This window comes from Barbus barbus (genome assembly GCF_936440315.1).
Source record: "Barbus barbus genome assembly, chromosome: 21".
NCBI lineage: Eukaryota > Metazoa > Chordata > Actinopteri > Cypriniformes > Cyprinidae > Barbus > Barbus barbus.
In genome coordinates, this window is record NC_136749.1 from 23,537,254 (window position 1) to 23,564,981 (window position 27,728).

At 37.7% G+C, this 27,728-nt stretch overlaps 1 protein-coding gene across 1 annotated transcript in view; it reads right to left on the reverse strand.

Annotated features, from left to right (window-relative positions):
• Positions 1-27,728, reverse strand: part of LOC306887594 (RNA-binding motif, single-stranded-interacting protein 3) — a 131,305-nt gene that overhangs the window by 35,233 nt on the left and 68,344 nt on the right. Inside the window, exons 5-6 of the mRNA XM_079445452.1 lie at positions 11,461-11,618; positions 10,055-10,134 (exon numbers count right to left, since the gene is read on the reverse strand). Of these exons, the coding sequence (XP_079301578.1) occupies positions 10,055-10,134; positions 11,461-11,618 (238 nt within the window). The remainder of the gene's footprint in view (positions 1-10,054; positions 10,135-11,460; positions 11,619-27,728) is intronic.

Here is a 27,728-nt window from a genome sequence, read left to right on the forward strand (position 1 = left end):
AGAAAATAAATAGGGCTCCAGGATTCTGAAATAAATATAAAATTTTGATTAATAGAATTAAATTTTTTATTTATGATTGAAAAGATTAAGATTAAAAACTTAATTGATGTGGGACGCATGTCTGATTTTATATGTAGGCGAAATATTCACATGTTTTTCAATAAATCCAGACAGTGCCTAAAGAGTCAACTTCTCCTTGGCACTCTTAGCAGAATAAGAAAAACCTGTTATCAGATTCTGAATAAATTATACACCGAAAGCAAGCAAAGCGTCAATAATAGAATGCTCCCATCTTGCTATGATCAATAAAGCTGTCAATGCGAGTTTATACAGTATCATGAGACCTGCAGTTCAGCACGAGCTCACTGAATATCAAATCACTGCAGCCATAATCATAATTCTTTACTCCTTTAATTGTGCAGCTCAAATATATATGAAGACACGTGAATTAATTACTATGTCAGCTCAAGTTTAAGACCCCGTGTTCTTTACTCTTTCTCAAAAACATGACAAAGATTTAAATGCACATGCTGACATGATGGGACACTGGAGGAATCATGAGAGCCTGTAGCATTTCCTGTATCCGAGGTTACAGGCGTCATGTTTGCATGTTTACGAGCGTTGTAAAAGCCATCCATCTGACTTAGTGTTCAGCTCTGCAGAGCAGGCCTCAACGGAGAGAGTGTGGAGTTTTCACACGGCCCTCCACCACATTAACCACTGCCATTCTCGCTAAAGACTACAGCCGAATCTAAACACCTTTTGTACACTAAGGCTGCGTTTACACTTTGCATTATCATGCGATCACGCAGATCGGATCATCAGCCAATCAAAACACGGCGTGTTTACACTTGGCAACATCAGCTGACTTCTCTATCTGGATAACCGATCGGATTTGTCTTTCCCGCGCAATATTTAAATAAATCTGAAGAGAATGGCCCAGTGCAAAGTCACCCTGAAGTGGCGGGTTTTCTTTTGACATTTTACACATCAAAGATAAGTATATGAGTCTCATCAGTGCTCCACAGGGGTGTTCTGTTGACCTGCGAATGCAGACACATTACACTGACATCCGATCACAATGCATCTTCGACTACCTCTGGAGCAGGACACGCTGAGTGGATAACGTTCCGATTAGAAGCACGTTTACACCTGTCTTTTCAATGTGTATGTTGGCAACATCCGGATACAGGTCGCATGTTAATGCCAAATGTAAACGCAGCCTAAGCCGCTTTTCGCGTCCCTGCAGAGAAAAATAGACAGGGTCATGCTTATTCAAAGGTTATGGGAAAAGGAAAGAAAAGGCTGAGTGAGTTTTGTGGAAGTGAAGAGCAGAGAACTGGAAATGGAGCAGTTTTAGAAAATTACTTGGACAAATGCAGGGAGTTTTTGGGAAAATGTGAGTGACAAGAAATGACACATTTACAGTTTTAGTAGAAAATTTGAGTGCTTGCTTGTACAGAATTCACCACCAGTGTCGATTGGGTTTTGCTATGCAGTTACTAGGGTGTAAGTAATGTAAGTCTATGAGATTTTTCCCACCAATTTTATCGTCAAAATTATCTTAAAATAAGGTGACAAAAATGTTTCTTCATGTTTTGGTTACTGATAAATTAAATATTCAAGAAACTATATACAGTGGTGAAAATAATTATTTGATCCCCTGCTGATTTTGTAAGTTTGCCCACTTAAAAAAAGAAGGGTTTATAATTTTTGGTTTATTTTAACTGACAGAGACAGAATATCATACAAAAAATCCAGAAAAAAAGCAGCAACAGATGTTAAAAAAAAGCATACAAATGCCTATGGTAGTGGAGAGGTTGGAATGGAAGATACAGATTCTATGGACAGGTGTCTTTTATATACACAACGAGCTGAAATTAGGAGTATCTTCTTAAAGTGACAGGACTAATCTGTGTTCTGCATGTGCACATAACCAATCTGTGGGAGCCAAAATTCCTGCTGGTTGGTAGGGGATCAAATACTTATTTGACTTACTAAAATGTAAATCTTTTTTTAACATTTGTATGCTGCTTTTTCTGGATTTTTTGTTTGATATTCTGTCTCTATCAGTTAAAATAAACCTACCATAAAAATGAAATCCCTTCTTTTTTTGTGGGCAAACTTACAAAATCAGCGGGGGATCAAATAATTATTTTCCCCACTGTATATAAAGGCATAATTCAAATTATCCCTAAATGGTTTGGCACAACATTGTTCTGTACATTTACACTAAATTACACTACTGTTAAAATTATATCTATTTCAAATTAATGCTATTCTTTTTAAAACTTTCTATTCATCAAAGAATCATGGTTTCCACAAAAAAAAAACTACAACATTGATAATAATAAGAAATGTTTCTTGAGCTGCAAATCAACATATTAGAATTTCTGAAGGATCATGTGACACTGAAGACTGGAGTAATGCTGAAAATTCAGCTTTGCCATCTCAGGAATAAATTATATTTGAACATATATGCAAAGAGAAAACAGTTAACTTAATTATTTCAGATATTACACAATATTACAATATACGATTTATTTATTTATTGGATCAAATAAATGCAGCTTTGGTTAGCTTGATAGATTTATTTCAAAAACATAAAAAAAAACTGGATTTTTTAAAAGTATACATAATTAAATAATTCAAAAAATTTAAATAAAAAAGGTTTTATTATAAAATTAAATAAAGGATTAATGAAATAATATTTTATTAAAATCCTTAATTATTAGCCTTTATTAAAAAGATAATTTTGTGATTGAGAGTGTCACTATATTTTGAGAATTATCCAACGCAAAGAATGAGCAAAATAATAGCAATGCATGCCTTTCCAGGTGGAACTAAATATAGAGAGTGAATATAGAGAGTGACACATCCAGTAAAAGAGGAGAAAGAAAGGAGACAGAGAGAAAGAGGCACACAGAGAATGTGAGAGAACGATATGTGCCAGCGCCCATTATGTTCGCCAGTAAGTCCAGGGAAAATAAACAACTTCATTAGCACGTCCTTTATGGAATTTCTCCCTCTCTCTCTCCCACACATAACATGTGAGAGCCTTGTCTGAAGCACAAACTATCCAAACATAAGACGTCAGTCAGAAGCCAGCTCAGTGCTCGTTAATTCATCAGAATGTTCCAGATCCCTCCACGCCTCAGCGCCGGCCCGCCAAACCCTTACCTGAGACCCCTCCAGTATGACCTCACCACTGGAACAAAAACACAGCAAGAACTGAACCCAAAACAGTCCAAAAATAACATCACACCAGATCATCAGATTACTGGCAGATTCATCTTGAAAGGGGGACTGATAGCTTACATTTCATTTTGATGGTGTGGTATGTAAACAGACAGAGCGCTTTGTAATTGATTAAGGACACGTTCAAACTGTGGAACCATATAGTGTTCCTGCTGGTAGATGTCGTAACTACACCATCTGGCTGCAAAAGAGCATCTTCAAAATAAAAATAAAAATTAAATATATAAATAAATAAATAAAATAAAAATAAAAAAATATTTTAAAATAAATATATTTTAAAATGTTTATTTATTTATTTATTCCGAATTTTTAACTAGGTCTCTCCCTTGTGAGAGTGATTTCTGGCCTCTCCACATCAACTCTGCAAGCAAACAAATCCTCAGAGAGTGTATCGCTCCGCGGTAGCTTGATTTTCCAGTCTCACAGGCATTAGCGAGTCGAGTGGAACCAAATTTGATGGGTCACCCCAATGTCGCACACACACACACATACACACTCACATGAATGCACACATCAGCCTGGCCTCTCACACACTGACAGACCCTATAATTTAGCCTCCCCTTCCATCAGCACAGATAGTGGGGTGTAAGTACTCTATCTCTTACAGTCTCACTGTCAGTGGGCTTGTAAGTACTTCAGTACAGGCCCACTTTTCCCTCAGTCTCAACACACACACGCGCACACACACACACACACACACACACAGCAATTTAACAAGTCACTTTACTGATCAGTCTGTGGGAAAACATGCACACGACCCTGCCCAACAATCTGTCTGCCTTTTCCAGGATTAAATTTTTTTTTTATTTTTTGGCATGACTGAATAATAAAATAAAATAAAATAAAGTAAATAGGAAATTAATAATAATAAATAATAATAATAATTTTACTACAAAATAACATGTTAAATAAGATGTATTGCTTGTTATATATATATATATATATATATATATATATATATATATATATATATATATATATATTTCTAAGTCACTTTGCATAAAAGCATCTGGTAAATTAATAAATGTAAATGTATTTTTTTATTTAAATAAATAATAAAAAATGCTAAATAATATATGAAAATAAAATGATGGCAATACGTGGATAATTCCAAGCCTTTCACTAGCAAACTATCCTGAATTGTGATGTCAAGGGCAGTAGACAAGAAAAAAAAAGACCATGTCATGTTTTCAAAGGCCTTTTGAAACAAATATAGAACTGGTGAAAAATGTACTATACTACACTGAAATATTACTGACATATAAGTTGCTTCTATATTTATATTGTCACAATACACAGCTGCTTTTGAACAGCTTTCAACTGAAAAAAAAAAGAAGAAAAAAAAGAAACAGCTTTTTGGAGCAAGATTGTGTAGTTACGACATCTACCAGCAGGGGCTTACTGGGCCAAACTAACCAGCCAGACCTTGACCCCTTGCCACATATACCCATTCCCCTTTCAATTAGTTATTTTTCAGTTTTATGTAGAGTACTGCTTCTTTCTTGTGTCACGGTAAATAAGAAATATGCGCCTATATCTAAACCTTCTTCTCTTTACCTTCAATTACCATCAGCTAAAACGTTCCAGAATGAATGCATATGTGTGTGTGTAGTGTTATGGCACCACATCCGTGCCTCGATTCCCAAACCCACACCATTAAGACTTCCCTCAGGCCACTTTGCTCATGAATAGTGTGAGACGGAGAGAAGAAGGGAGGGAGAAAAAAAAGAAATGGATTAAGGTCGAGATCAGGATGGCGGTCAAATTGCCTGAAACGCACTCCAAGATCTGACAGAGCCCACAGGCTTGAGCTGGGCATGTAGAAAAGATCGGCAGAACGGAAGGAGCACTGGACGTCCCATGACAGGGAGCTTGTGCGTGATGCAGGGGTCACGGCATTACACGGTCGTCATCATTATCTACCCCAGCATCAGCAAGTTGCCTAAGAGCCTGTGTAATTATGAGAGCATGCAGGCCTGATGGCCCCGTCGTGGCCTGTTAGAAAAGCCTGAGTAAGCTGGATCAGGACAACACGCGAGCAAACACACACCTACAGCAGATGGAGACAAGAGGAGAATGACAGAGCAAGTGATAGCAAGCACTTCATGAAAGTCATATGGGTTTGGAACAACATAAGGGTGAGTAAATGATGAAAGAGCTGTTATTTTAGGGTGAACTGTCCCTTTAAGAGACAAATAAGGGGGTTCTTTTCTTTCTTTTTGCTATCGAATAAAATACAAGCATAGAAATTTCAACAATCAAACTCTGTAAAAAGAAGAATAGGTGTGATGCAGGTGCGTAACGCTTTTCTGTAAAAGCAAACAGCAGATTTGATCCCTTTTATATCTGATGTTTTAATAACGCTACACCTGTTTGAGAGAATCCTCAGTTCACAGCAAGTTTCGAGAGGAACCACTCGGGCAAAACACAGTTATTCCACAGGCTCGTATGATCCACTTACGTAGTAAGTACAGAGAGAGAGATAGACAGATGGAAAAGAGGAGGGGAGGGAGAGAAAATCGATGAGGTGCTATTTTTGAGCTTTAAACCTGGATATCAATATATGCATGGCTCCTTTTCAAGGATGAATGCATTATCAGACGGGTGGCTAAGACTGTAGCAATATTCCGGACTTTAGAGAGCACAATATCACCTCATTCTCACTCTCTGCCTTTCTTTTCTCAGAAGAAGCTTTTTCTTTTTCAAAATGTTTTTTTAAAGGGATATGTTACCCAAAAATGAAATTTCAGTCAATTTACTCTCACTTGTGTTGCCCCAAACTTGTATGCCTTTCATGGAACACAAAAAGAGAAGGTTTAAAGAATGTTCACACTGTTCTTTTCTATATAGTGGATGGGGACCACTATATAAAGCAGGGGAATTTTTGTCATCATTTACTCACCTTCATGTTGTTCCAAACCTGTTTAAGTTTTTTTTCTTATGTTGAACACAAAAGAAGATATTTTGAAGAATTTTGAAGAACCAAACAGTTGTTGGTCCCTATTGACTTCCATAGTAGGGAAGGAAATATGGAAGTCAATGGGTACCATCAACTGTTTGATGTCCAGCATTCTTCAAAATATATTCTTGTATGTTCAGCATAAGAAAGGAACTAAGATTTGGAAGATAAGATTTGGAATGACATGAGGGTGAGTAAATGATGACAAAATTTCATTTTTGGATGAACTATCCCTTTAAGTCTTTACTCTCCTTGGCGTGTTAGTAAGGGGCATAGCAATATATAATGTAATTTGTGATTGAGTCATTCTTCTACATCCTTCTGAATTTCTTCTTTTGTGTTTCAAGGAAGAAAGTAAGTCATATGAGTTTTATTAGTAAGTAATGGCTGTATTTTCATTTTTGAGTAAACTGTTTCCTCAAGCATCAATCTGTAATTTGTTTATCCATAATGACAGCAAAAATACCATGTCTGACATTTAAAATACATATTTAAAAGTTTAGGTTCGGTAAGATTTTTTCCATTCTTTTTTGAAAGAAAGAAATATTTTTATTCAATCAAATTCAATTAAATTACATGACCAGAAAAGTGACATTTGTAATATTACAAAATATTTAAGGAAAAGGAAAGGATGTGATGTGTGGCCAAGTATGGTGACCCTTAATTCATGCTCTGCATTTAACCCATCCAAGTGCACACACACAGCAGTGACTAGTGAACAAGCACACACACACACACATACACACACACACACACACCGTGAACACACACCCAGAGCAATGGGCAGTCATTTATGCTGCGGCGCCCGGGGAGCAGTTGGGGGTTTGGTGCCTTGCTCAAGGGCACCTCAGTCGTGGTATTGAGGGTGAAGAGAGCGCTGGATATTCACTCCCCCACCTACAATACCTGCGACCCCGCAACCTTTGGGTTACAAGTCCAATTCTCTATCCATTAGGCCACAACTGCCCCTAATTTCAATTTCTATTTCTATTTTAAAAAAATGTGTCTCTTTTAAACTTTCTAAGAATCCTTAAAATGTCCACAAAAATATTGAGCAGCACATCTGTTTTTTAAAATTGATAATAAGCACTAAATCAGCATATTAGAATGATTTCTGAAGGATCATGTGACACTAAAAAAACTGAAGTAATGGCTACTGAAAATTCAGCTTTTCATCACAGAAATAAATCACATTTTAAAATAAATTCAAATAGAAAACAGTTATCTTAAATTGTAATAATATTTCACAATATTACTGTTTTGATCAAATAATTGCAGAAAATACTTTTTTCAAAAACATTTTTTTTTTTAGACCCAAACTAAAAAAAAAACAGTAGTCTATATTAATATAACATACATTATTCTATATTTTATTTAGACCAATGAGATTTCAGTGTGGATGAGGCCAGGAAAACACTTGTCGCGGTTGCAGCTGATTAGTAGCAACAACTCAGATTTACATGGAAGACATTTTTATCACTTGTCGCTTTATCACGTCGCACCGGGTTAAGACAGTGTGAAGGTAACAACAAAACTGAGTTGACCAGGAGTCTGTTAGTACCGAGAAAAGAGAGAGTGAGACTTTAAAAAAGAGAGAGAGAGAGGTATAGATGAAGTCATCCATCATCCCTCTGTCTTTGGGTCTGACACCGAGCCGCACGCTACACCCCACAAATCACACAGCAACTGCCAGAGTTGCAGGCTGCCCTCTCCAATCTCTCTCTTCCTATTCTCTCTCTCTGTCTTGTCAGTTGCTTTTACACCCCCCAAGCCCTTGGCCTATGCCTCCCTTGAATCACACACACACACACACACACACACACACACACACACACACACACACACACCTACTGCATCCAACAGGAATCGCAAATTTTCTCTCTCTCATCCACCCTAACCTCTACAGCTCAGTTTGTGTTGCCTTTGCGCACCTTTTCTCTCGCTAAGGGAAACAAGAAAGCTCTGCAACAGCAGGGGAATGAACACCAAGCACATTAGTGAGGAAAATACCCTGAGCTTTGCAAAACTACACCATTAAATAACACTGTTTACACATTTGGGTGTGCGTCTGTCATGGTTAAAGGTGACAGGATTTACTTTCTTAATAAATGTCTCTGGTCTTTTTAAGCATGACTGCTGAGTGTTTGTTACTTTAAAGGAATATTGTGAGTTCAATACAAGTTAAGCTCAATCAGCATAATGCTGATGACCATGGAAAGCAATTTTGAATTATTTCCCGCCATTTTCTTTAAAATAAGCAAAAATTGAATTATAGTCTTTACAGGCACTTACAGTGGAAGTGAATGGACCAATTTTTGGGGATATAAAGCAGAAATGTGAAGGTTTTAGTTTTATAAAAGCACTTATATTAATTAATCTGTTAAAACTTATTACACTGCCATTCAAAAGTTTGGGATGAGTAAGATTTTTAATGTTTTTTAAAGAAGTTTCTTCTGCTCATCAAGGCTGTATCTGTTTGATAATACAGAAATAAAACTGTAATTTTGTAAAATATTATTACAATTTAAAATAACAGTTTTCTATTTTAATATACTTTCAAATATAATTTATTCCTGTGAAGCAAAGCTGATTTTTTTAAGCAGCACAACAGATTCAACACTGATAATAAATCAGCATATAAGCATATAATTATTTCTGAAGGATCATGTGACACTGAAGACTGGAGTAATGGCTGCTGAAAATTCAGTGCAGCATCACAAAAATAAATTTTGTTTTAAAGTATATTAAAATAGGAAACCAATATTAGAAACTGCAATAATATTTCATAAAATTAGTTTTTTCTGTATTTTTGTTTATATCAAATAAATACAGCCTTGCTAAGCATTAAAAATGAGACTCCATTTAAAAAAAACATTAAAAACTTACTGATCCCAAACTTTTGAACAGCAGTGTATATTGTAACTTAGATTTTTACTTTTTTAAGAAAAGGAGAGACTAGCGGAACTTTTTGTTGTAATCAGCAATATGCCACAAATGCCCTAATTTAAGATTATAATCGTAATTTTCCTTTAAAGAAAAATCTATCATCAAAATCTAATAACACATTTGGCCTTGAAATGATTTTGGAACAACGCCAAAAAATAATGCCAACCAATAATATCACAACCCACTTCTTCCAATCCAATTGAATGCATATAGATAAAATCAAGTCCCACCCTACATCATATCTCACTAATATTCCGTTTCGCTCTGCAATACATCACGTAATGTAAATTAAATGTGTTCTAAATGCTGTCTTCAGTATAAATGTTTGTCTGTAGTATATGCAGTACATTCGGCTGCCCTCTGGGAACTGTTTTCCTCAGGCACACCAGGCTTAAATTAAACATTAATCAATCTATAAATCAGATCCTGTCATATGAAGCTGATGAGCAGAGCGACTCAAAGTGGGGGACGTGTGCTTCCTAACACAAGAGCTTTGGATCAGACTGAGCTTAGGGGTTTCGTATATATATCTAAATCTTGACATAGTGAGCGATACAGGTGTAATATTGATGTCAAAATCAGCAAATCAGAACATATATAATATTTAAAAGGACAGTTGATAAAAAAAGAGATTTCTGTCATCATTTACTCACAAAAACATATGGCTTTGGGACAACACGAGGGGGAGTAAGTGATGACAGAACTGTCATTTTTGGCTGAACTATTCCTTTAATATACAGCTATATGGAGAGGGACTTCATAGCAATGAGATTTTAGTGTGGACAGAGCTGTGAAAATAGACAACAAAATGTCAAGTTGATTGTCACTTTATCGCTTTGCACCTGGTTAGGACGCAATATTGTTAGAACACGCTGTGTTGTTGACACTTGCCTGGTACTCCTGGTGGGGTTTTGAGGAACTTTCCGTTGAAATGTTGAATCACCACGTCACATTTCTCGGTGGACTCCATTCTGTGACAGAAAGAGAAGCGAAGAGAAACACACAGCTTGAGGCAATCAGAATTAAAGCCATCGGTCATGACTGCAGTGAAAACACATTGCAAACTGAATACATTTAGCTTCTTAAAACGTTACTTTATGGCTGTTTCTTCAGCTATTTCTTCAAACATTTTTGGCCCTGTGGACTTGTAGAAAATGAACTCTATTAAAACACACTTTTCATACTTTCACTGGTTTAATTGGTCTACTAACAATGTCCAACAGTGGATATACATTCATCACAGCCTCAACAAATGCAATTTCCACCATATTTAAAATAATGTGTTTTAATTTGGTTTGATAACATTATGTCGTTGAAATGAAATAATTGACTCCTTTAGGAGGCTAATCTCATAGCCAGCATTTTATGCATAATAAATACACAGTTAAATAATATTTTCACACGTTTGAATAAATTGACAAATGTACAGCGACAACATGATTAGAAATTATGCAAAATAACAACAATCTGCTCACAAGTGATATTTACCTTGATTTTTCTGTTTTCTCCACATATTTCATATAAACCTGCTCTGCACTGACCCATCACTTTAAATAAATAAATACATATTATTTAAGCTTATTTCACTATGTTTATGTTTTAAACGATATAAAATTCTATATTATTTTAAATCAATGATTAATAATTTTATACAGGATTTTTAAAAAAATTATGATTGAAAAACTGTGTCTAGGTTTAAAACTGAATAAATTGATACATTAATCTAATTTAAAAAGGAGCCAAAATAAATGATGAAGGCATGACAAAAAAGTCCCAGTTCGAATGTGATCTTCATATACTAAAAATAAGTTGAAATCTATTAGTTTTAACCTCTGGGACATTAAAGTTTCTGTAATTGAAGAAAAATCCTTATATGTTAATTTAGAGAATGAGAGGAGAGGGGAAGAGAGAGAGCATAAGAGGGAAAATAAAGAGCAGCAGGGGTGTTATATAGTGTTTGTTTCGGGCTGCTGGGAGTCTTGATTTAGTCTGTGCTCTCTGGAGTGGCTCCTCTCCTCTGTGCGGCCCCATTCAGCTCTGCTCACCCAATCATGGCTGAACGGCTAATTGCCTGGCTGGCACACTCGTACACACACACACACACAGCCTCTGCTGGGATCTCTTACACAGCCAGTGACCCTGAAAACCAGACAACCCACCCCACACGCGCCACACAAGAGAGGGGGAGAAAAGCAGGAAAAGAAAGAAACTAAGGGATGTTTTTATAGGTGCCCTCCAGAACAAACGCTCTGGCTAGTCTTGCATGGTCCAAAGAGAGTGTCGGGTGTCAAGGTTACCTGGCAAAGCCGACCCCTCGGCTGACCCCGTTGGCGTCTCGGAGTATCCGTGTGGAGATGACATGTCCGAAGGGTTTCAGCATGTTCTCCAGCTCTTGTTCATCCATTGAAACTGGGAGGTTCGAGATGTACAGGTTAGTGGGGTCCTGCTCCTGTTGCTGTGAAGAGAACACACACAGTCGAACATTAGAAATGTCAATCATCATGCAGTCACACATATTCAGCCTTCAAATGATCTGCATAAACTCTTTTTGCAAAAAACACCCATTTAGATGGGACGTAGCCTTCGGAGTGAGCAAGGCTCAGCTACAGGTGAGGATACCTTGTTTACAAAGAGTCTCAGACAAAACTTTCTGAGATTACAACCGTCCTAGGGGTATTTTGGTCTGATCGCCCATGCTGCTTTTGCGATTTGCCACTTGAGAAACCCAGGATGGAGAGGAGACTGAAAGAGTTGTTAAAGCTGAAAACTGTGTAAATGAAGACTATGAAATGCTGGAGGGCCTTAGCTGGGTACATCTCTACCTGTCTCTCACTCACGCACAGGTGGAATCCATTGTTGTGTTGATGGCCTCTTCTAGAGACACTGTGCGGCTGGCTAATGGGGGTCTGAGAGACAGCGCACATGATACAGACACTGTATGCTGTTTGTTGAAGGGGTTTAGATGTGTGTGTGTGCAAAGACCAAAATGAGCAGCATTAAAGCACTTGCACACTAAGAGAACATACTGCATCTGTCTCTTTGAGGCCCAGGTTAAAATGCACAGAGGAAAAGCGTAGACTGTAAAGAAAAAACAAATATCTCATGTTTGTTTACTACAATGAAGAAATGTGTATTTTTTATAAAATCTCAAATAATGTGTGATAGCATTATGTGGTGGATATGACATTTAAAACATTTCTGGAAACTTTTGCAAAAAAAAACAGAAAAAATCTGAAAACACAACATTTTTGCATACATTTTCAAAACTGAAGCTTGAAATAAAACAATAAAAATTTAATGTCTTATATTTGATCACAAACTTGTAAAAAGTTTGATATACTATTTCAATTTATTTTGATATAATTTTATGTATTGTTATTTGTTATAAGAATTATTTTAGACAGTATATGAATTAAATTGATCAAAAGTGACAGTATCATGTTACAAATGATATCTATTTCAAATAAATGCTATTCTTTTATTACAGTAAACATGTCTTTTTTATTACTGTTCTTTTATTACAGTACAATAAATGCAATTCTTAGCACAGTTTCTACAAAGCATATTAAGCAGTTGTAACTGTTTTTAACACTGATAATAATAAGCATTTTGGGGGCACCAAATCTGCATATTAGAATGATTTCTGAAGGATCATGTGACACTGAAGACTGGGGTAATGATGCTGAAAATTCAGCCCAGGAATAAATTTAATTCTGAAATACATTAAATTATTACTGTTCTTTTAAACAGTAATAATATTGCATTATTCAATGTTACCATTTTATATCAAATAAATGCAGTCTTAGTGAGCATAAGAGACAAAAATAAAACAAATCTTCCTGATTCCAAACGTTTTGGGAATATTTAAACAAAAATGTTTGTAGCTTTTAAAATCAATTTATACAAAACACATTAGTAGTAGCTAATATGTATTTAATAAAACACAAGCAAACATTATATGAACAAGACATTTTTAAAGGTGTAGTATCCACTGCATAGGCTGGGCTGTGAATTTCTAACAGAAACAGAGTGAGAGAAACAGAGGTGAAAACAGAAAGTGTTGGTGGGCTAGCTGAGAATGGCGGCAACCTGCTGGTGAGTTAAGGAGTTATCTGACATATGTGCTTGTGCGCAAATATTCCATTTGTGATGTGTGCGGCCCGACCCTGCAGGAGACCATCACTCTTTTATTAAGTGAAAGTGATTAAAAGAGCAACTGTGGCTGCTTTATGATATCTCCTCACACACCAGATGTTCTCTACTCTCTCATTCGCTGGCTGAGATCCAAACGGGTTATTGAACACCCCACGCAGGGCATTTCAAGCGGCAAAATCATCAAACGCTGTTTGTAAGGGTGTTCTTAAAGCTGCCTAAAATGACCGCTATATAAAACGGGCTTTAAATTAAATAGTAAAACTGTAAACATTTTTAATAAGAAATAATAAAACTTCTTAAAATATTTAATAATAAAAACGTGTAAACAAACAAAAGCATATAAAGCCCTATTCGGAAGGTAATTGTTTCTCAGGGTGACATCCATAAAAGAACAATTTGTAAGAATCCTCTGTGATTAAACTCATGCATTTGGATGACTATCATGCAGGGGACAGATACAGAAGAATTCACAGGTATTTGTATGAAAGCGCACAGTTATGTTTTTAACATTTAGATAGACTTGAAATCAATAACCTGTGAAACAAACGTTCTGGTTCAATTTCTTTCTTCCTTTTTGAAGATTAACACTTTTATACAGTAAGGATGCATTAAATTGATCAAAAGGGAACTTTCTATTCATCAACCAATCCTGAAAAATAAAAATCTTAAGCAACTGTTTTATACATGTTACATTTATAATGAAAATGTGTCTTGACCAGATCAGCATATTAGAATGATTTCTGAAGGATCATGTGACACTGAAAACTGACGCTAAAAATTTAGCTTTGCATCACAGGAATTAATTTAAAACAAAATAGTTGTTTTAAATAGTAACAGTATTTCACAATATTACTGTTTTTACTGTATTTGCAGTACATAAGAGTTTTTTGCATTAAAAAAAAAAAAATCACACTGACACCAAACTCTCTATTAAAATGTAAAAAAAAAACAACCCAGCAGCTATGAATAGCCCCTGTTAAAATGACAAAACTCCAGAAACAGCCTATAATTTCCTCCTTGGAAAAATATTGACATTTTCATTTCAATTGTCAATAAAATGACAGATTAACACCAGTACATGTTGAAACGACCTCACATCTCTATGTAAAACACTTACAGTTTAATTAAGGTTTCTAAATTAAATTCTAAAAACAAGTTTAATCTGGAAATCCCTTCAGTGCCGCTACTTTAAAGGAGCTACCCGCTTCCCAGAGGGCGAGGGGTTAACATTTCAGATTGGACTCCACCCTTATTCAGCCTGAAACATTTATTTAATTGTATTAGAGAGCCAAAACCTCAGAAATACAAAAGAATAAGAGCTCAGTGAAAATATCTCATAAATGTGTCACTCTCGTCAAAGCTGAGAGCTGGGAAAGAGTGACAGGCAGGGGGATTACGTCTGTGATGTGGATGGGAAAATACATTTGGAATCTCAATATGAAGACGAGGGGCTGATTTTCTAAAGGACGGATGTGGTGAGATGTATGAATGATTTATGAATATGAAATGAAAACACCGGCCCTTCCTTCAGGCCCCTTAACAAGACTGAAAACAGAGCTGTGTGTGTGTGTGTTATATATACCTTCAAGTATCGGTATGCTTCCAAAATGATTCAGTGTGGAGGACAAGGCCATGTTTTTGTTCCTCGGGTTGTGTTTTGAAACGTTAGATGAACATATGTATGTGGGTCTTCGTCATAACCCGAGGACACAATGTCTCCAGCTCTCTTTTTCTCTCTATGTAAGCTCTAATGCCTTTCACCTTACAGTTTATGAAATGTGGTTTGGTCCAGGTCATGGAGAAGAGGGCAACTGAATTGATCAAATTATGCTCTTTAGAGTCTACCTTTGAAATCCAAAATGAGACCATTTACTGGTCGTGGATGATGGGCAACAACAAATTAAATGCAGGAAAAGACATGCCATAAAAATGTGTGTCTATTCATTAAAAGTTACTTATTCAGTTATGAGTAACTCATCAGTGGAGCTGAGTACATGTGAGCAACTGTTCTTACACACACACACACACACACACGGATGTGCACAGCTTCCTTAATGAATGGGCATTGCCTGGTACAATTAATATTAAACTACTTTATTATAAATAAATAGTAATTGTTACAGAAGACTATGTGAATGTTTTGAATGACGAATTGATGATTTGTATTATGAACAGATAGTAAAATATGTATATACAGAATAATATACAATAATGTAGAATATGAAATAGAAACAATGATTAAAAACTAAACAAATTTATGGAAAAAAACCTAAAACAAAACACAGAAGACACTCTTACATAGTGTTTGTTCTTGGCCTGCAATGTCCAAAAAAGAAACAAAAAAAAGAAAAAAGTTTATTATCACCACAGGGACTAAGTAAAAATCAGATTTCCGTATGACAGAGTTCGTTCTGTCCTTGCTGCCTCCTTTCCCAGAACTGAGCGATGGGGATTTCAGCAAGCATCTGTGAATGTCATACCAATCCACATCTCACCTAGACCTCTGTGTCTCCTTTCGGACAGCTCTGGCCCTGCTCAAAACGTCACGAAGCAGTCAGCACGCTCTGCTTCTCTCTAACAGGAGCTCAGCAAAAAAAGACCACGCTACATTCTCACAGCTACTGACGGAGTAACATGCCACTCTCCTCTCGCTGATGGCTCTATAAATAGTTTTTAAATGCTTAATGAACGTAACATAAATATTTAATAATATCTAAACCATTTGGAGCCCAGGAGTCTCGTTACAAACTTTATCTGCAGGAGAAGCAAAGTCAAGGGTGGAACCTTTCATGCAAACTAATGCATCTGCACGGACTGTCTATGGTACATCTGAGACAGGTATCCAAGGTTTGCCCGTGCTGTTGATGCTCTACTCTCTATATTTCTGTGCTTGGAATGGTCTGTGTTGCTGAAGCAGCACTTCAGAGTATCAGCATTCCAGAGAGAGGAGAGATTAAACAGGGCTGGGAAGCTCACACACATTCCCACCGCCTGCATTACAGCCAGAACTAACAGACCAGCCAATGGGCCTGTGCTCAGCTGATTAGCCCATAGGGACAGAGTGCTCTAGTTGGAGCTCTGCCAGCGAAGGCCAAAGGGAGGATTGGGAAAAAATAGAAGGCCTAGAAGAGCCATTAGGATGTTACAATGATGGTTGTTTAAAAATGAATGATAAAATCGATACCATCTTTCGATTAATGCCGTGGGACCATATAAAGAGTCGTTTGTCACTAAACCAGCCAGGTGATCAATTTCCATCTTATTCCCTCTCTTGAAATGATGTCTTTACATGATGCCTAAACATAGCCAGAAACTGAGAACTGGGTCTTTTTCAGAACAGGTTTTAAGTAAAAATAAATAACTTAAAATAATAACACAATTTATAAATAATATATTTATGAATAATAATAATAAAAATATAAATGTATATTTTGATATAATACAAATAAACAAAACATTATATATATATATTTGTATATATTATAAAAATAGTACAAATAATAATAATAATGCAGTTTGTACAATATATCTATAAACATTTATAAATAATAATAATAATAAATATAGAAATGTTTACATTTTATATATATGTGTGTGTGTGTGTGTGTGTGTATACACACACATTTTTTTTAATAACAATGAAATCATTATGATGCCTAAACATAGTCAATAAGTGCTAATAACCGAGAATTAGGCCTAGGTATTATTCATAAATTACTTAACACTTGAGTTCTATAGTATTTTGTCGCGCCGCTCGTGTCCAGTGTAGAAACGGTGTTACGATAAGTAGGATCCGTGTAAATATCAGATCAGCTTTCCAGTGCTGGAGAGAACTCAAGGAGCGGGAAGGCCTGCGATCGCATGCTGAGGTTGCTTTGTTTCTTCTCAATAGGTGAGTAACATTGGTTTTGCTTTGTTTCACAGAACTAATCGTTGCCTTGGTTGCGTTATGTATGTGTGGGGCGGAGCTATCAAAATAGCAGCGAGACCCTTTTGGGTTTGGGACGTGTTTGTTTTTTTTATTTAAAATATCAACAATAAATCACTTACCCCACCTTTAATGTGATATTTGATCTATGATTTAAATTATTTGCCAAATATTGACGACATTAAAAAAGGCTTTCTGCTTCTCTCTCCACAAATGATTGAGTCACTGTCAATAATAATTCATCACAAAAAACCTTTAAACACAACAGCATGATGTTTTGTTTAAAAAACAGTGACCTTGGAGCATCCTGAGGTTAAATGCCTTGCTCAAGGATGCAATAGCATTCGTAGATCGTTCATTACTAAGCTGCACTACTCCACACACCACAGGAAAGCCAGCATGTCAAAAGACGGCCACCCTAAAGCAACCTACTCTCTATTCTCTGACCAATCAGAGTAATTTGCAGGCCTGAGTGACAGGCTTCTGTCACCATTGGGTGGCTAACAGGGCTGGTAAAAGATGAAACCACACTAATGCTATAGATTGCCACTAAATTGATGCCTGCAGTCTTAATTGGAGTTGCCATTAACAGCTGTTGCAATTTAGAGTTAATCACCGCATCAGGGCTGCTGCTCCTCATTTTAAGAGGATGGAGAAAAAAAAATGGGCAGCGATAATTGCAACTGCAAGTGGAAATGATGAGGTTTTACCAGAAAAAGAGACAAGAGTGGATTTTAAGTGGGAACATCCTTCAACATGCAGAGATACGGATGAAAAAAAGTATGTGTGTGCGCGCCAGGTGAGGTCTTATTGTTCCTGAAGGTGCAAAGGTGCTGAGACTGTCAGTGTCTTCAGTGCAAACGCAGCTGAATCCCAAAATGGAAAACGCAAGTCTCCTCTACCATCGTGGTCGCTGCTGTGGGATATCACACTTTCCAGCCTGGTTATTCTCCCTCTCCTGCTGTTTTTCTGGCAGGGTTTTTCATTTATTCCCTCACTCTCAAAGGTCTCTCCACAGCTAAATGACCACCATAAAGACTAGCAGCCCATGACCTGAAAACATGTGTATGACTCAATGTCTGTACAATCATCCACAATCATTTATATAGTACTTCAAGCTCCGTTTCAAACCCTAGTGAACTGCCTACTGCCTATATAGACAGCTGCCTTCTAAGGCAGCATTCTAAATGGAACAGAAGCCTAATAAGTGATTTGGAACGCTCTAAATAGGCAACATCTGTTAGAAAATAGCACTTCATAAGCTAAGTGCACAGAAAACTCAATGCAGTAAGAGGTATGATGCAATAATCTGAAAAGCATAATTATATTCATCAAAAATTTGTCAGTTTTATACATACTCTATAAACTAGTCAGGGTAAAATGGTAATTTTTTATGGATATATTTCTGTATTAAATTAGTAAAAATAAATGTATTTTTCTTCGTCTGCCATATTGGATATTTTCCCTGGGCTCATTGTAATGCATTCTGGGATTGATTTCATCACATACTGACTTACTGTGGTGAAAACAAAGAAGGTATGTCCCATTTTGCACACTTCTGCACTTTTTGATGCCATTTTGAAGGGGCTAAAGCTAGCGCCAGCCACAGTTATGATTGTTAAAACTATTAAGCACATATTTCTAAAGCTGAAATAATAAAACTATTATATGAAAATCTTAAACTAAAAAAAAAAAAATGTTTCTTTACCAACTACCTGAAGTAAGTTTATTAAAAATACTAACTGGAAAAAAATAAAAAAATAAAACTGAAATAAAAAATAAATTAAACCTAAATGGTATTACTTAAAAAAAAAAAATGAAAAAAAAAAAAAAATGACAAAAGCACAAAACAAAATTTCTTAAAATTAAATAAATCCTATTATTTAACCATAAAAATTAAAAATAAAAATCAGATAAAATGACTACAAAATTAAAAAAGTGAAAATATAAAAATAAAAGCTAATTTTAAATGATTGAATACTATAATATTATATGAATACTATAAATAAATTTAAAACATTATTTCCTTCAACTGGAAAACAGCAAATGCTTCCATGTAGTAAAAATAAAACTGTTCACAAACTAGGTAGGCTAGAACAGCATGTCGTTTCAGACACAATTATGCTGCCTTATAAGATATCTTCACTAAGTTCCCTACCTACCAGAACAGACTTTGCATCAGGAACACGCCTACGATGCCCTAAAAAGCTTCCTAGGTTTAGGAACAGAGCCGCAGTCTGTCTTTCACACATACACACACTGCCGCTCAGGAGCTCGTGGCTCTCCTCCCCATGGCACCCATCCATCACTCTCATTTTTCAACAATGTTTACTGGGAGCCAAATTAATTTATGATGCATTACCTTGTTAAAGAGGCCCAACCAGAGGGGCCACGTTTGTTGTTTGTGTGACTCAATGTGTATTTGTGTGATGAATTTGTGCATGTAATTTGGTGTATAATGTTTATAAAAGATTAGGTGTGTTGTGCTCCGTGCATGTTTGTGTTTAACCTGCTTCACAAAAATTGGTTAACAATTCAACAGGGTTGTGTGTGTGCGTCTTTAGCGATGCATTTAGTCTGGAGTAATCCATCACAGAGCCGTAGCGGCCGATCAAGAGCAGTGCTGTCTGTCATGAGGTAGAGCAGTGAATTATGGGTAGCAACAAACACAGGCTGCCAGCAAAGCTTGAATCAATCTCAAAGAACTCAATCTCGAAAAAACTAAACAACCAAAACAAAACAAAGAGAAAGAACAGTCAAACCAGCAAGATACAACGTCAGGTTTGGAACAACATGAGGGTGAGTGAATGATGACAGCAAATTTAGGTAAACTATCCCTTAAATAATTTAAGTAATTTCAACAAGATTAAATAAAATAGCCATTTTTAATAAATAGTAATTATTATTTTATTAATTAAATAATTAAAAGCCAAAGGCTATAATCTTTTGCCATCTATTATAATTATTATTATTTTATTCTTATTCTTTCAACATTAATAATTAAATCATGTCATTTCATTTCAGTTAGGATGCTGCTATAGAAGGCAGCTGCTTGTGTAGGCAGTATAGGGTCACTAGGTTTTGGAACAGAGTTCAGGTCTGAAATCCCTGACATACAATGTTAAGAAAGAACAGATTTGAATGCGGGGTGGTTATTTTATGAGCTACCAGCAAGAAGTGGTTCTACGTAATGCGCATGTGACTATGTTTGACCCTATACTGAACCGCAGTCATGGATAAGGCTCAGCACTAAAAATATGCCCTAAATGTTCCCAGATAAATAAAAAAAGAGAGTAGAGAGAGATAGAGGGGAGAGCGAGAATAGGCAGAAATATTTCTGACAGCTCTGGGTGAGGGACTGCATCAGAAAGCGGCTTTAGCAGCGGCATCTTGGCGAACAGATGTGGGACCATTTAAAAAACGAGACCCTGGGAGGCCGTTTATTTGATGCATTACTGGGACACTGGCAAAAAAAGCAATGCTTGTTCAGGAGAACTAAATTAAATGATTTCTTAAAGCGAATCATAGGTTTTTCTTACAGAAAGGATTATTTTTTGGAATTGTGCTATTGAGATTTTTCTATTTTTCTATTTTCTGGTTTCTTACTGTGAAAGTCTGCAGAGCCACTATGACTAAACCATAAGGGATTGTGTGTGTGTGTGTGTTTGTGTATGAGCCAAATGTCCCCACAAGGATAGTAAAACCTGAAAATCACCTACAGCAGTCAATGGCCCCCATGAGGAAAGCAGCTTAATAAACATACTAAATAATGTCTTAATGAAAATCTAAAAATGCAGAAAGATTAGGATGCAGGTAGATCCTATTCTGCACAAAGTAGAATTATATTTGAATAAACAATAGACAATAGAATAGTGGTACTGTCGTGAACATGCGTCAAAGTCTGACGTGGAAGAGAATACATTTTTTAATAAAATCATTATTTTTGTATTTTTTTCCCATTATTGAACCATTGATGTCACATGGACTATTTTATCAATGTTCTTACTACATTTCTGGGCCTTGAATGTGTCAGTTGCTTTGCTGTCTATGCGAAAGCTCTTAGATTTCATCAAAAATATCTTAATTTGTCTTCCAAAGATGAACGAAGGTCTTATGAGTTTGGAACGACATTAGGGTAAGTAATTAATGACAGAATTTTAATTTTTGGGTGAACTATTCCTTTAAGATAATGCAACTACAGTATGCTATTGATATCTGATTCATATCCAATAAAATAAAATAAAAATAAAGAAAATAAAAAATAAAGTGTTTATTATATTGTAAAATACAAAAATAATATAATACAAATGCAAATGCATATTATGCATGATAGATAGATAGATAGATAGATAGATAGATAGATAGATAGATAGATAGATAGATAGATAGATAGATAGATAGATAGATAGATACTAAATAATATTAAAATTGCATAATTTATAATTATTTAACTGATATATAATTATACTTAAATATAATAATTACAATGACATTTTTAAAATTATATTACAATATTATTAAATACAACTGTTCTTACTGATGATGAACCGCTTATGGTTTATTTTGTATTTCACCCTCACTTCTCCCATGTGTGGTGCCGGGTTCCACTCTGATCTCATACTGTCTCATGTGGCTATGAAATTACCACACATGACATCACAAGCTCATAATACGATATTGTTTCCCATCCCAGCATCCCAAAAAGCTGCCAAAAAGCAAAGGTGTCTTTAAAGGTTTTGTTATGGTTGTTGTGAGCTCATACTGCTAGTGAACCTGTCACCACTGCTCTGACTCACAACTTCTACTACACATACTCACGGCATCCCAAACACCCCCCTCCTCCTCGTCTCGGGGCTGTGATCAAGTCTAATGGAAGTCAGCTGGGGCTGGATGTAATTGGGCAGGAATGCAGACTGGGCCGTGAGGCGACAGGACTTTTCCACACCACATCAGCTGGTGGGAGGAGTGGTAGAGGCAGCCTGGCCTGGACCGGGGCGAGGAGGGCGTCTGCTGGGAAACCGCACTCTCTGCGGACCCTTCTTATCCGCTATGTTACTGAAACAACATGAGAGAAGCATCTGGCCGGACGCCCTGTTCCAAGCATGCTTCGCAAATAACGTAAAGCCTTGGCAAACCCGTTCAAGTTATAGATAGTGTAACAGTGACTGAATTGCCTTTGGCACTTTGAAAGAAAGGTCAGCAGCCTCTGAAGAGCTATTCAGATCACAGAACCGACAGAAACCAAGCAATTATGAGAACAGTTCTCACATTCAGAGAAAGCTACACTTTAAAAACACTATTTCAAGTATAGTCTTGGCTGCTAGGTGCCATACCTATTTTGTTTTTACAGTAATACAATATATCCCAATTAAACGGCAACTGCATACAGCGACTGGAACATATTCCTGCACAAAATTTAAATGCAACTGGTCTCAGATCAGCCTTAAAGGATTCTAATTACACAAAGTTTGACTCAACTCAATTTCCCAGTGTTCTCCCTGTGATGGACAGAGTAACAGCGCCAAATCCCTTGAGCCCCACACCTTTAGAGGCTTAGTAAATGAGCGGCTGATTTTATCTGTAAATGTAATACAGCAGGAAGCAAAGGCTCTTAAAGTGAAGGCGCGTGGCTAAGCTAAACAGGAACGTACACCCGAGGATGTGTTAGTGTCGGATGCAATGTGATGTAAAGAACAGGCCGAGGGGCATCTCTGTGTTATCACTTTGTTCTAGATATTTTAAACTGACAAGCACATATTGTATGCTAGGTAGTACTGCAAAGATCAGGGCTGCACTCTTAAAAATAAAGGTTCCAAACTGTTTTTTTGCAGCAATGCCGTAAAATAACTTTTCAGTGAACAGTTTTTGGAACATTTTAGCAATTTAAAGAACCTGTTTCCACTATAAAGAACCTTTTATGCAATGGAAAGGTTCCATAGATGTTAATGGTTCTTCATAAATGCAGATCAAGAACCTTTATTTTGAAGAACGTAGCTGCCACATACCTAAATTTCCTAAATTACTTTTGCTTTAACATTGGTAGAACAGTCTGCCAGGTTTCTGTTGCAAGTTATTCCAAGTCATGAGAAACAATTGTGGCGGGAGGAGCCAACGACAGACACAGTGGGTGTAGCGTCAAGCCTCGGAGAGGTTTTTATTAAACAATAAAAATGTCCAAAAGTGTCCAAAGGGGGAAAAGTGTCCAAATAAACGGGGAATCTGGTGTCCTCGTTGCGCCGCGGGGCTAGTGAAGGAGGGTAGTGTTCGTCAGGGAAGGGTCCAGGGAAGGGGCGGAGTCCGGTGGCCGCACGCGCTCCCCTCTCGGGGCCGGGAGCGAGTGGTGCGGCTTCGTCCATCTCCGGGGTTCCCGGCGCTTCTGGGGGATTCGGCAGCCCGGCATCCTGGCCCGTCAGCCGCCTAACGGGTGTGGCAGTCCTCCTCGACGCTCCCTTCCTGGACCCACGAGGACACCAGCGTGCATGCACGGGGAAGAGACCGGTCTCCCGAGAAGAGCCGCGCTCGTCGTTTAAACAGCGGTGGTGATGAGGCTCTATTCACGTCAGGTGCGCCTCATCACACGCCGCCAGCCCTGCGTGTTCAGCGCCCCTCCTCTCTCACACACCCACTCCCGTCGGGAGCCTGGTGAAGGGCGGCGAATACGGGACGGGGTGGTGATGATGGACAGGGGGGAGGCAAACGCCGAGCGCGCCTCTCCTCGGGAGACCGGTCTCTTCCCCGTGCATGCACGCTCGTGTCCTCGTGGGTCCAGGAAGGGTGCGTCGAGGAGGACTGCCGCACCCGTTAGGCGGCTGACGGGCCAGGATGCCGGCCGCCGAATCCCCCAGAAGCGCCGGGAACCCAGGAGCTGGACGAAGCCACGCAAGAGACGCCGCCGCCACTCGCTCCCGGCCCCGAGAGGGGAGCGCGTGCGGCCACCGGACTCCGCCCCTTCCCTGGACCCTTCCCTGATGAACACTACCCTCCGGCACAAGCCCCGCAGCACAACGAGGACACCAGATTCCCCGTTTATTTGGACACTTTGCCCCTTTGGACACTTTATTTTCCTTTTTATTGTTTAATAAAAACCTCTCCGAGGCTTGACGCCACACCCACTGTGTCTGTCGTTGGCTCCTCCCGCCACACAATCATATTAATGCTAAATGCTGAAGTACATGACCAGTGCATTAGATGAACATAGTGCTTTTTAATGTAATACTTTATTTATTACATAAAATACAATCTAAAAAGTGGCTTAAGCACATTATAAACATAACTACAAAACATCTGTTTCTTAACTATGGTGTAAATACAGTTGCAGTAAAAATACCAATTCATAAGATTCTTAAAATGGGGAACTGAACTTGTTAAATTTATCCAGCAATTAAGTCAACTATGACAAGCTGTTGAGTTTTAAAGATCCAAAAATAAAAACACAACACTGTTACTATATAACACCCCACTACAAAAAAACTCTCTAAAATAGTGACACAAAAATTTACATATACTTTTAGACCATAGCATGGTTTCAAAATATTTAAATAATCAAATTAAAATTTTATATAAATTGTACGACGAACATTTTATATATATATATATATATATATATATATATATATATAGCAAATATATTGACCTCCTGAGGTGAAGTACCTTCATTCACTGACCATTTGTTAAAAAAACAGAACCTACTTTTTAGAAAGTGTCATATATTCCAGCAGGATGAAGGACAAAAGGCCCCTTCAACATCAATTATTATTATAAAATAAAGTTTTGGAAAAACATCAATATTTGAAAAATAATTTTCTCTTTGTTCTTCATTTCTAAGCTCAAACGTACACAAATGCACAAGTTGCAGAATTACAGTTCTGTACTTGAAAAGAAAAATTTATTTTTGTTTAATCTCTGGTAAAGTTTGTAAATCGCTGCTAACTCGCCAACGGCACAAGGGACTTTCAGAGAAAGAAAGGGCTACTCGAGCGGCAAGCGTGACACCTGGCCACAAGCCGAGACTCTGCTGGCCTGGGACGTTAAATGATTTATGCTGTCTAGGTAAAAGAGGAGAGCTGTCTCTATCACGGGGTCTCTGGCACTGCCAGCATCTGCAGGTAGCCTTGTTATGCTAATGTCTTGGGAGGCTCTTTGAAGCCTCAATCATCTCCAAGATGGCTGATGAGAGAGCCTTTTTATGCCTGTCCAGAGGGACTCATTAGTTGAGAGATGGTGTGGGGGGGGGGGGGTGGCTGGCACCCCGAAAGGGAGGGAGGGAATAAGTGAGCGAATGAGCAAGGACTCAGGAAGAACGGCAGAGATCGCTTCACGCAGACAGATTGCTATCATACGACATACTGGCACGTATACAGACCGAGTTGAAGATGTCTGTTCTCAGCGGACCGCCGATGCTCTCGTGATGTGGGGCCAAGAATAAGATGAAATGAGATTCTCAGAGATCGCTCCCAAAAACAGCACCATTAGTGCACGCTAGCGGACTAAATGTTGCCAGCCATTGACTGCGCTGTTTGTTCTAGTATTCAATAAGGTCACTTCAGGTGAAGGATTTTTGTAGTCAAACTCCATGCCGGAGCGCAGAGGATATATTTTCTTTCACTCGCAAGAAGCAAAGTTCTCTGATTGGTCTGCGATTCAGGATTTGGCAAGGGAGGAAAGTGGGGGAGAAAAAAAGAAAGCGAGAGAGAAAGATCTGTGTGAAATCGCCTCAATCTCTGCTGCTTTAATAAGAAGCCCAGAGCCAAAGGAACACAGCCTCAAGTTCCACTCCATCGCTACACTTAATAACTTCGGCCTCCACCGTGGACGGAGAAAAAAATTCACTATCCTCCTTATTCCTGTCTCTTTCTGTCTCTCTCTCTTATATAAACACACACACATACCCACATGAGCACACACTCGATAACTCTGTGTCTTCCAGGGCGCCTGGATTTTTTCATTAAATAAATGCAATAACCAAAGAGTCTGGTGGATTATGACTGAAAAGCACTTTGTGAGATATGAGGGTAAAAATTAATAATGAAAGTTTTTTTGAGAAGGAAAGAGTGAGGGAACAACATGAGCGCGAAAAGAGCATGAGAGACTGAGGTGGAGAGAAAAAGACAATAACAGTCAATGCACTTCCAGCTAATGGCGTCTCGAGGCTGCTACGGCATCTCTACAGGGTTGGAAGTTAGCCGTGAAAAACTCAATAAAAGAGGTGTTGAGCTTGCATCGGGCTGCAGACTGTCCCATAAGACTGTAGGGCTCCCTTATATAAACATCATGCTCTGGATACGGTGGTCTTTTCAAAAGATGTCACTGTGAGATAGTAATCTAGATGTGAAGACCAATGAAACATATACATTATGTCTTAAAGCATGGAATATTCCTCACATGTACACTGAATGCTCAAGCTTAAAGCTCATATGGACATATGGATAATAGCATCATTTAGCTTGCACAAGCAATGTCAACTATAGCAACATATGAATAACCATTTTTCTGTGTCTGTTCTGTTATTGCATTTACGTTCCTCTGAATGCAAAGCATATTCAGACTCTTGTGAGGAGTAGTTTAAAATCTGTAGGGCTCAGCCATATAAACATCACGCTCTGTGATTCTGAACACAACTCATCAAAACCAAAGTACCTGCACAATGTTCACTGTTTATGTCTTCAAATACACATGAAAACTGAATCTATTTATTCAAAATCGTATATATATATATATATATATATATATATATATATATATATGTATGTATGTGTGTGTCTGTGTGTACAGGTCGAGTGCAATGACTGGTGGGTAAATTTCCTTATCTTCTTCCTAAGCTGTCTGCACTGTCCTTCAGACTGAACATATACACGCCCTACGACCTGAAATCTCACTACAGATGGCAGAATAGATACATCTATGGAGCAGAGTGCAGAGCAGTGTGCTATGGGATAGCATCTCTAGCATTTCCTTGAATATTCCTTGTGTGTTTAAAAAGCATATCTACTGCAAATCACACTCAAAGCTCACATGACATCAACAAGCTCATATATGGATAATGGAGTCATCAAGATTATTCACTGTTGTTGGCTACATAAGAACGGCCATTTGCCTAGAGGTAAATTCATAAAGTTTATGGCACTTGTGTGAGCTGTTACGCTAGCATATGCAGAACACATCCGGCCTCTGAAAGCCTAGCGATCAGGGCGGGGAGAGGGTTACTGCCCATGGGAGATTGTTCTGTAGTGCGTCCTGTGGGACGTGAGGGGTTTTCACAAACACAGGGGTGTCCTACCTCTACTTTTTATTCACTACATGTTGCCTTTCATGGGTTTCTGTTAAAATGCCAAGGTCAAGTGTATTGGTGTGCGTTTGTGTGTGTGTGTGTGTGTGTGCCGTGTCTCATTAATGACCAGAGAGGTTAAGGGAGAAAAGAATACCTGCCTCCACTCTAGTCTGATCAATTATCCGTTGGGTGATGCTCCGCAAAAAGATAACCTG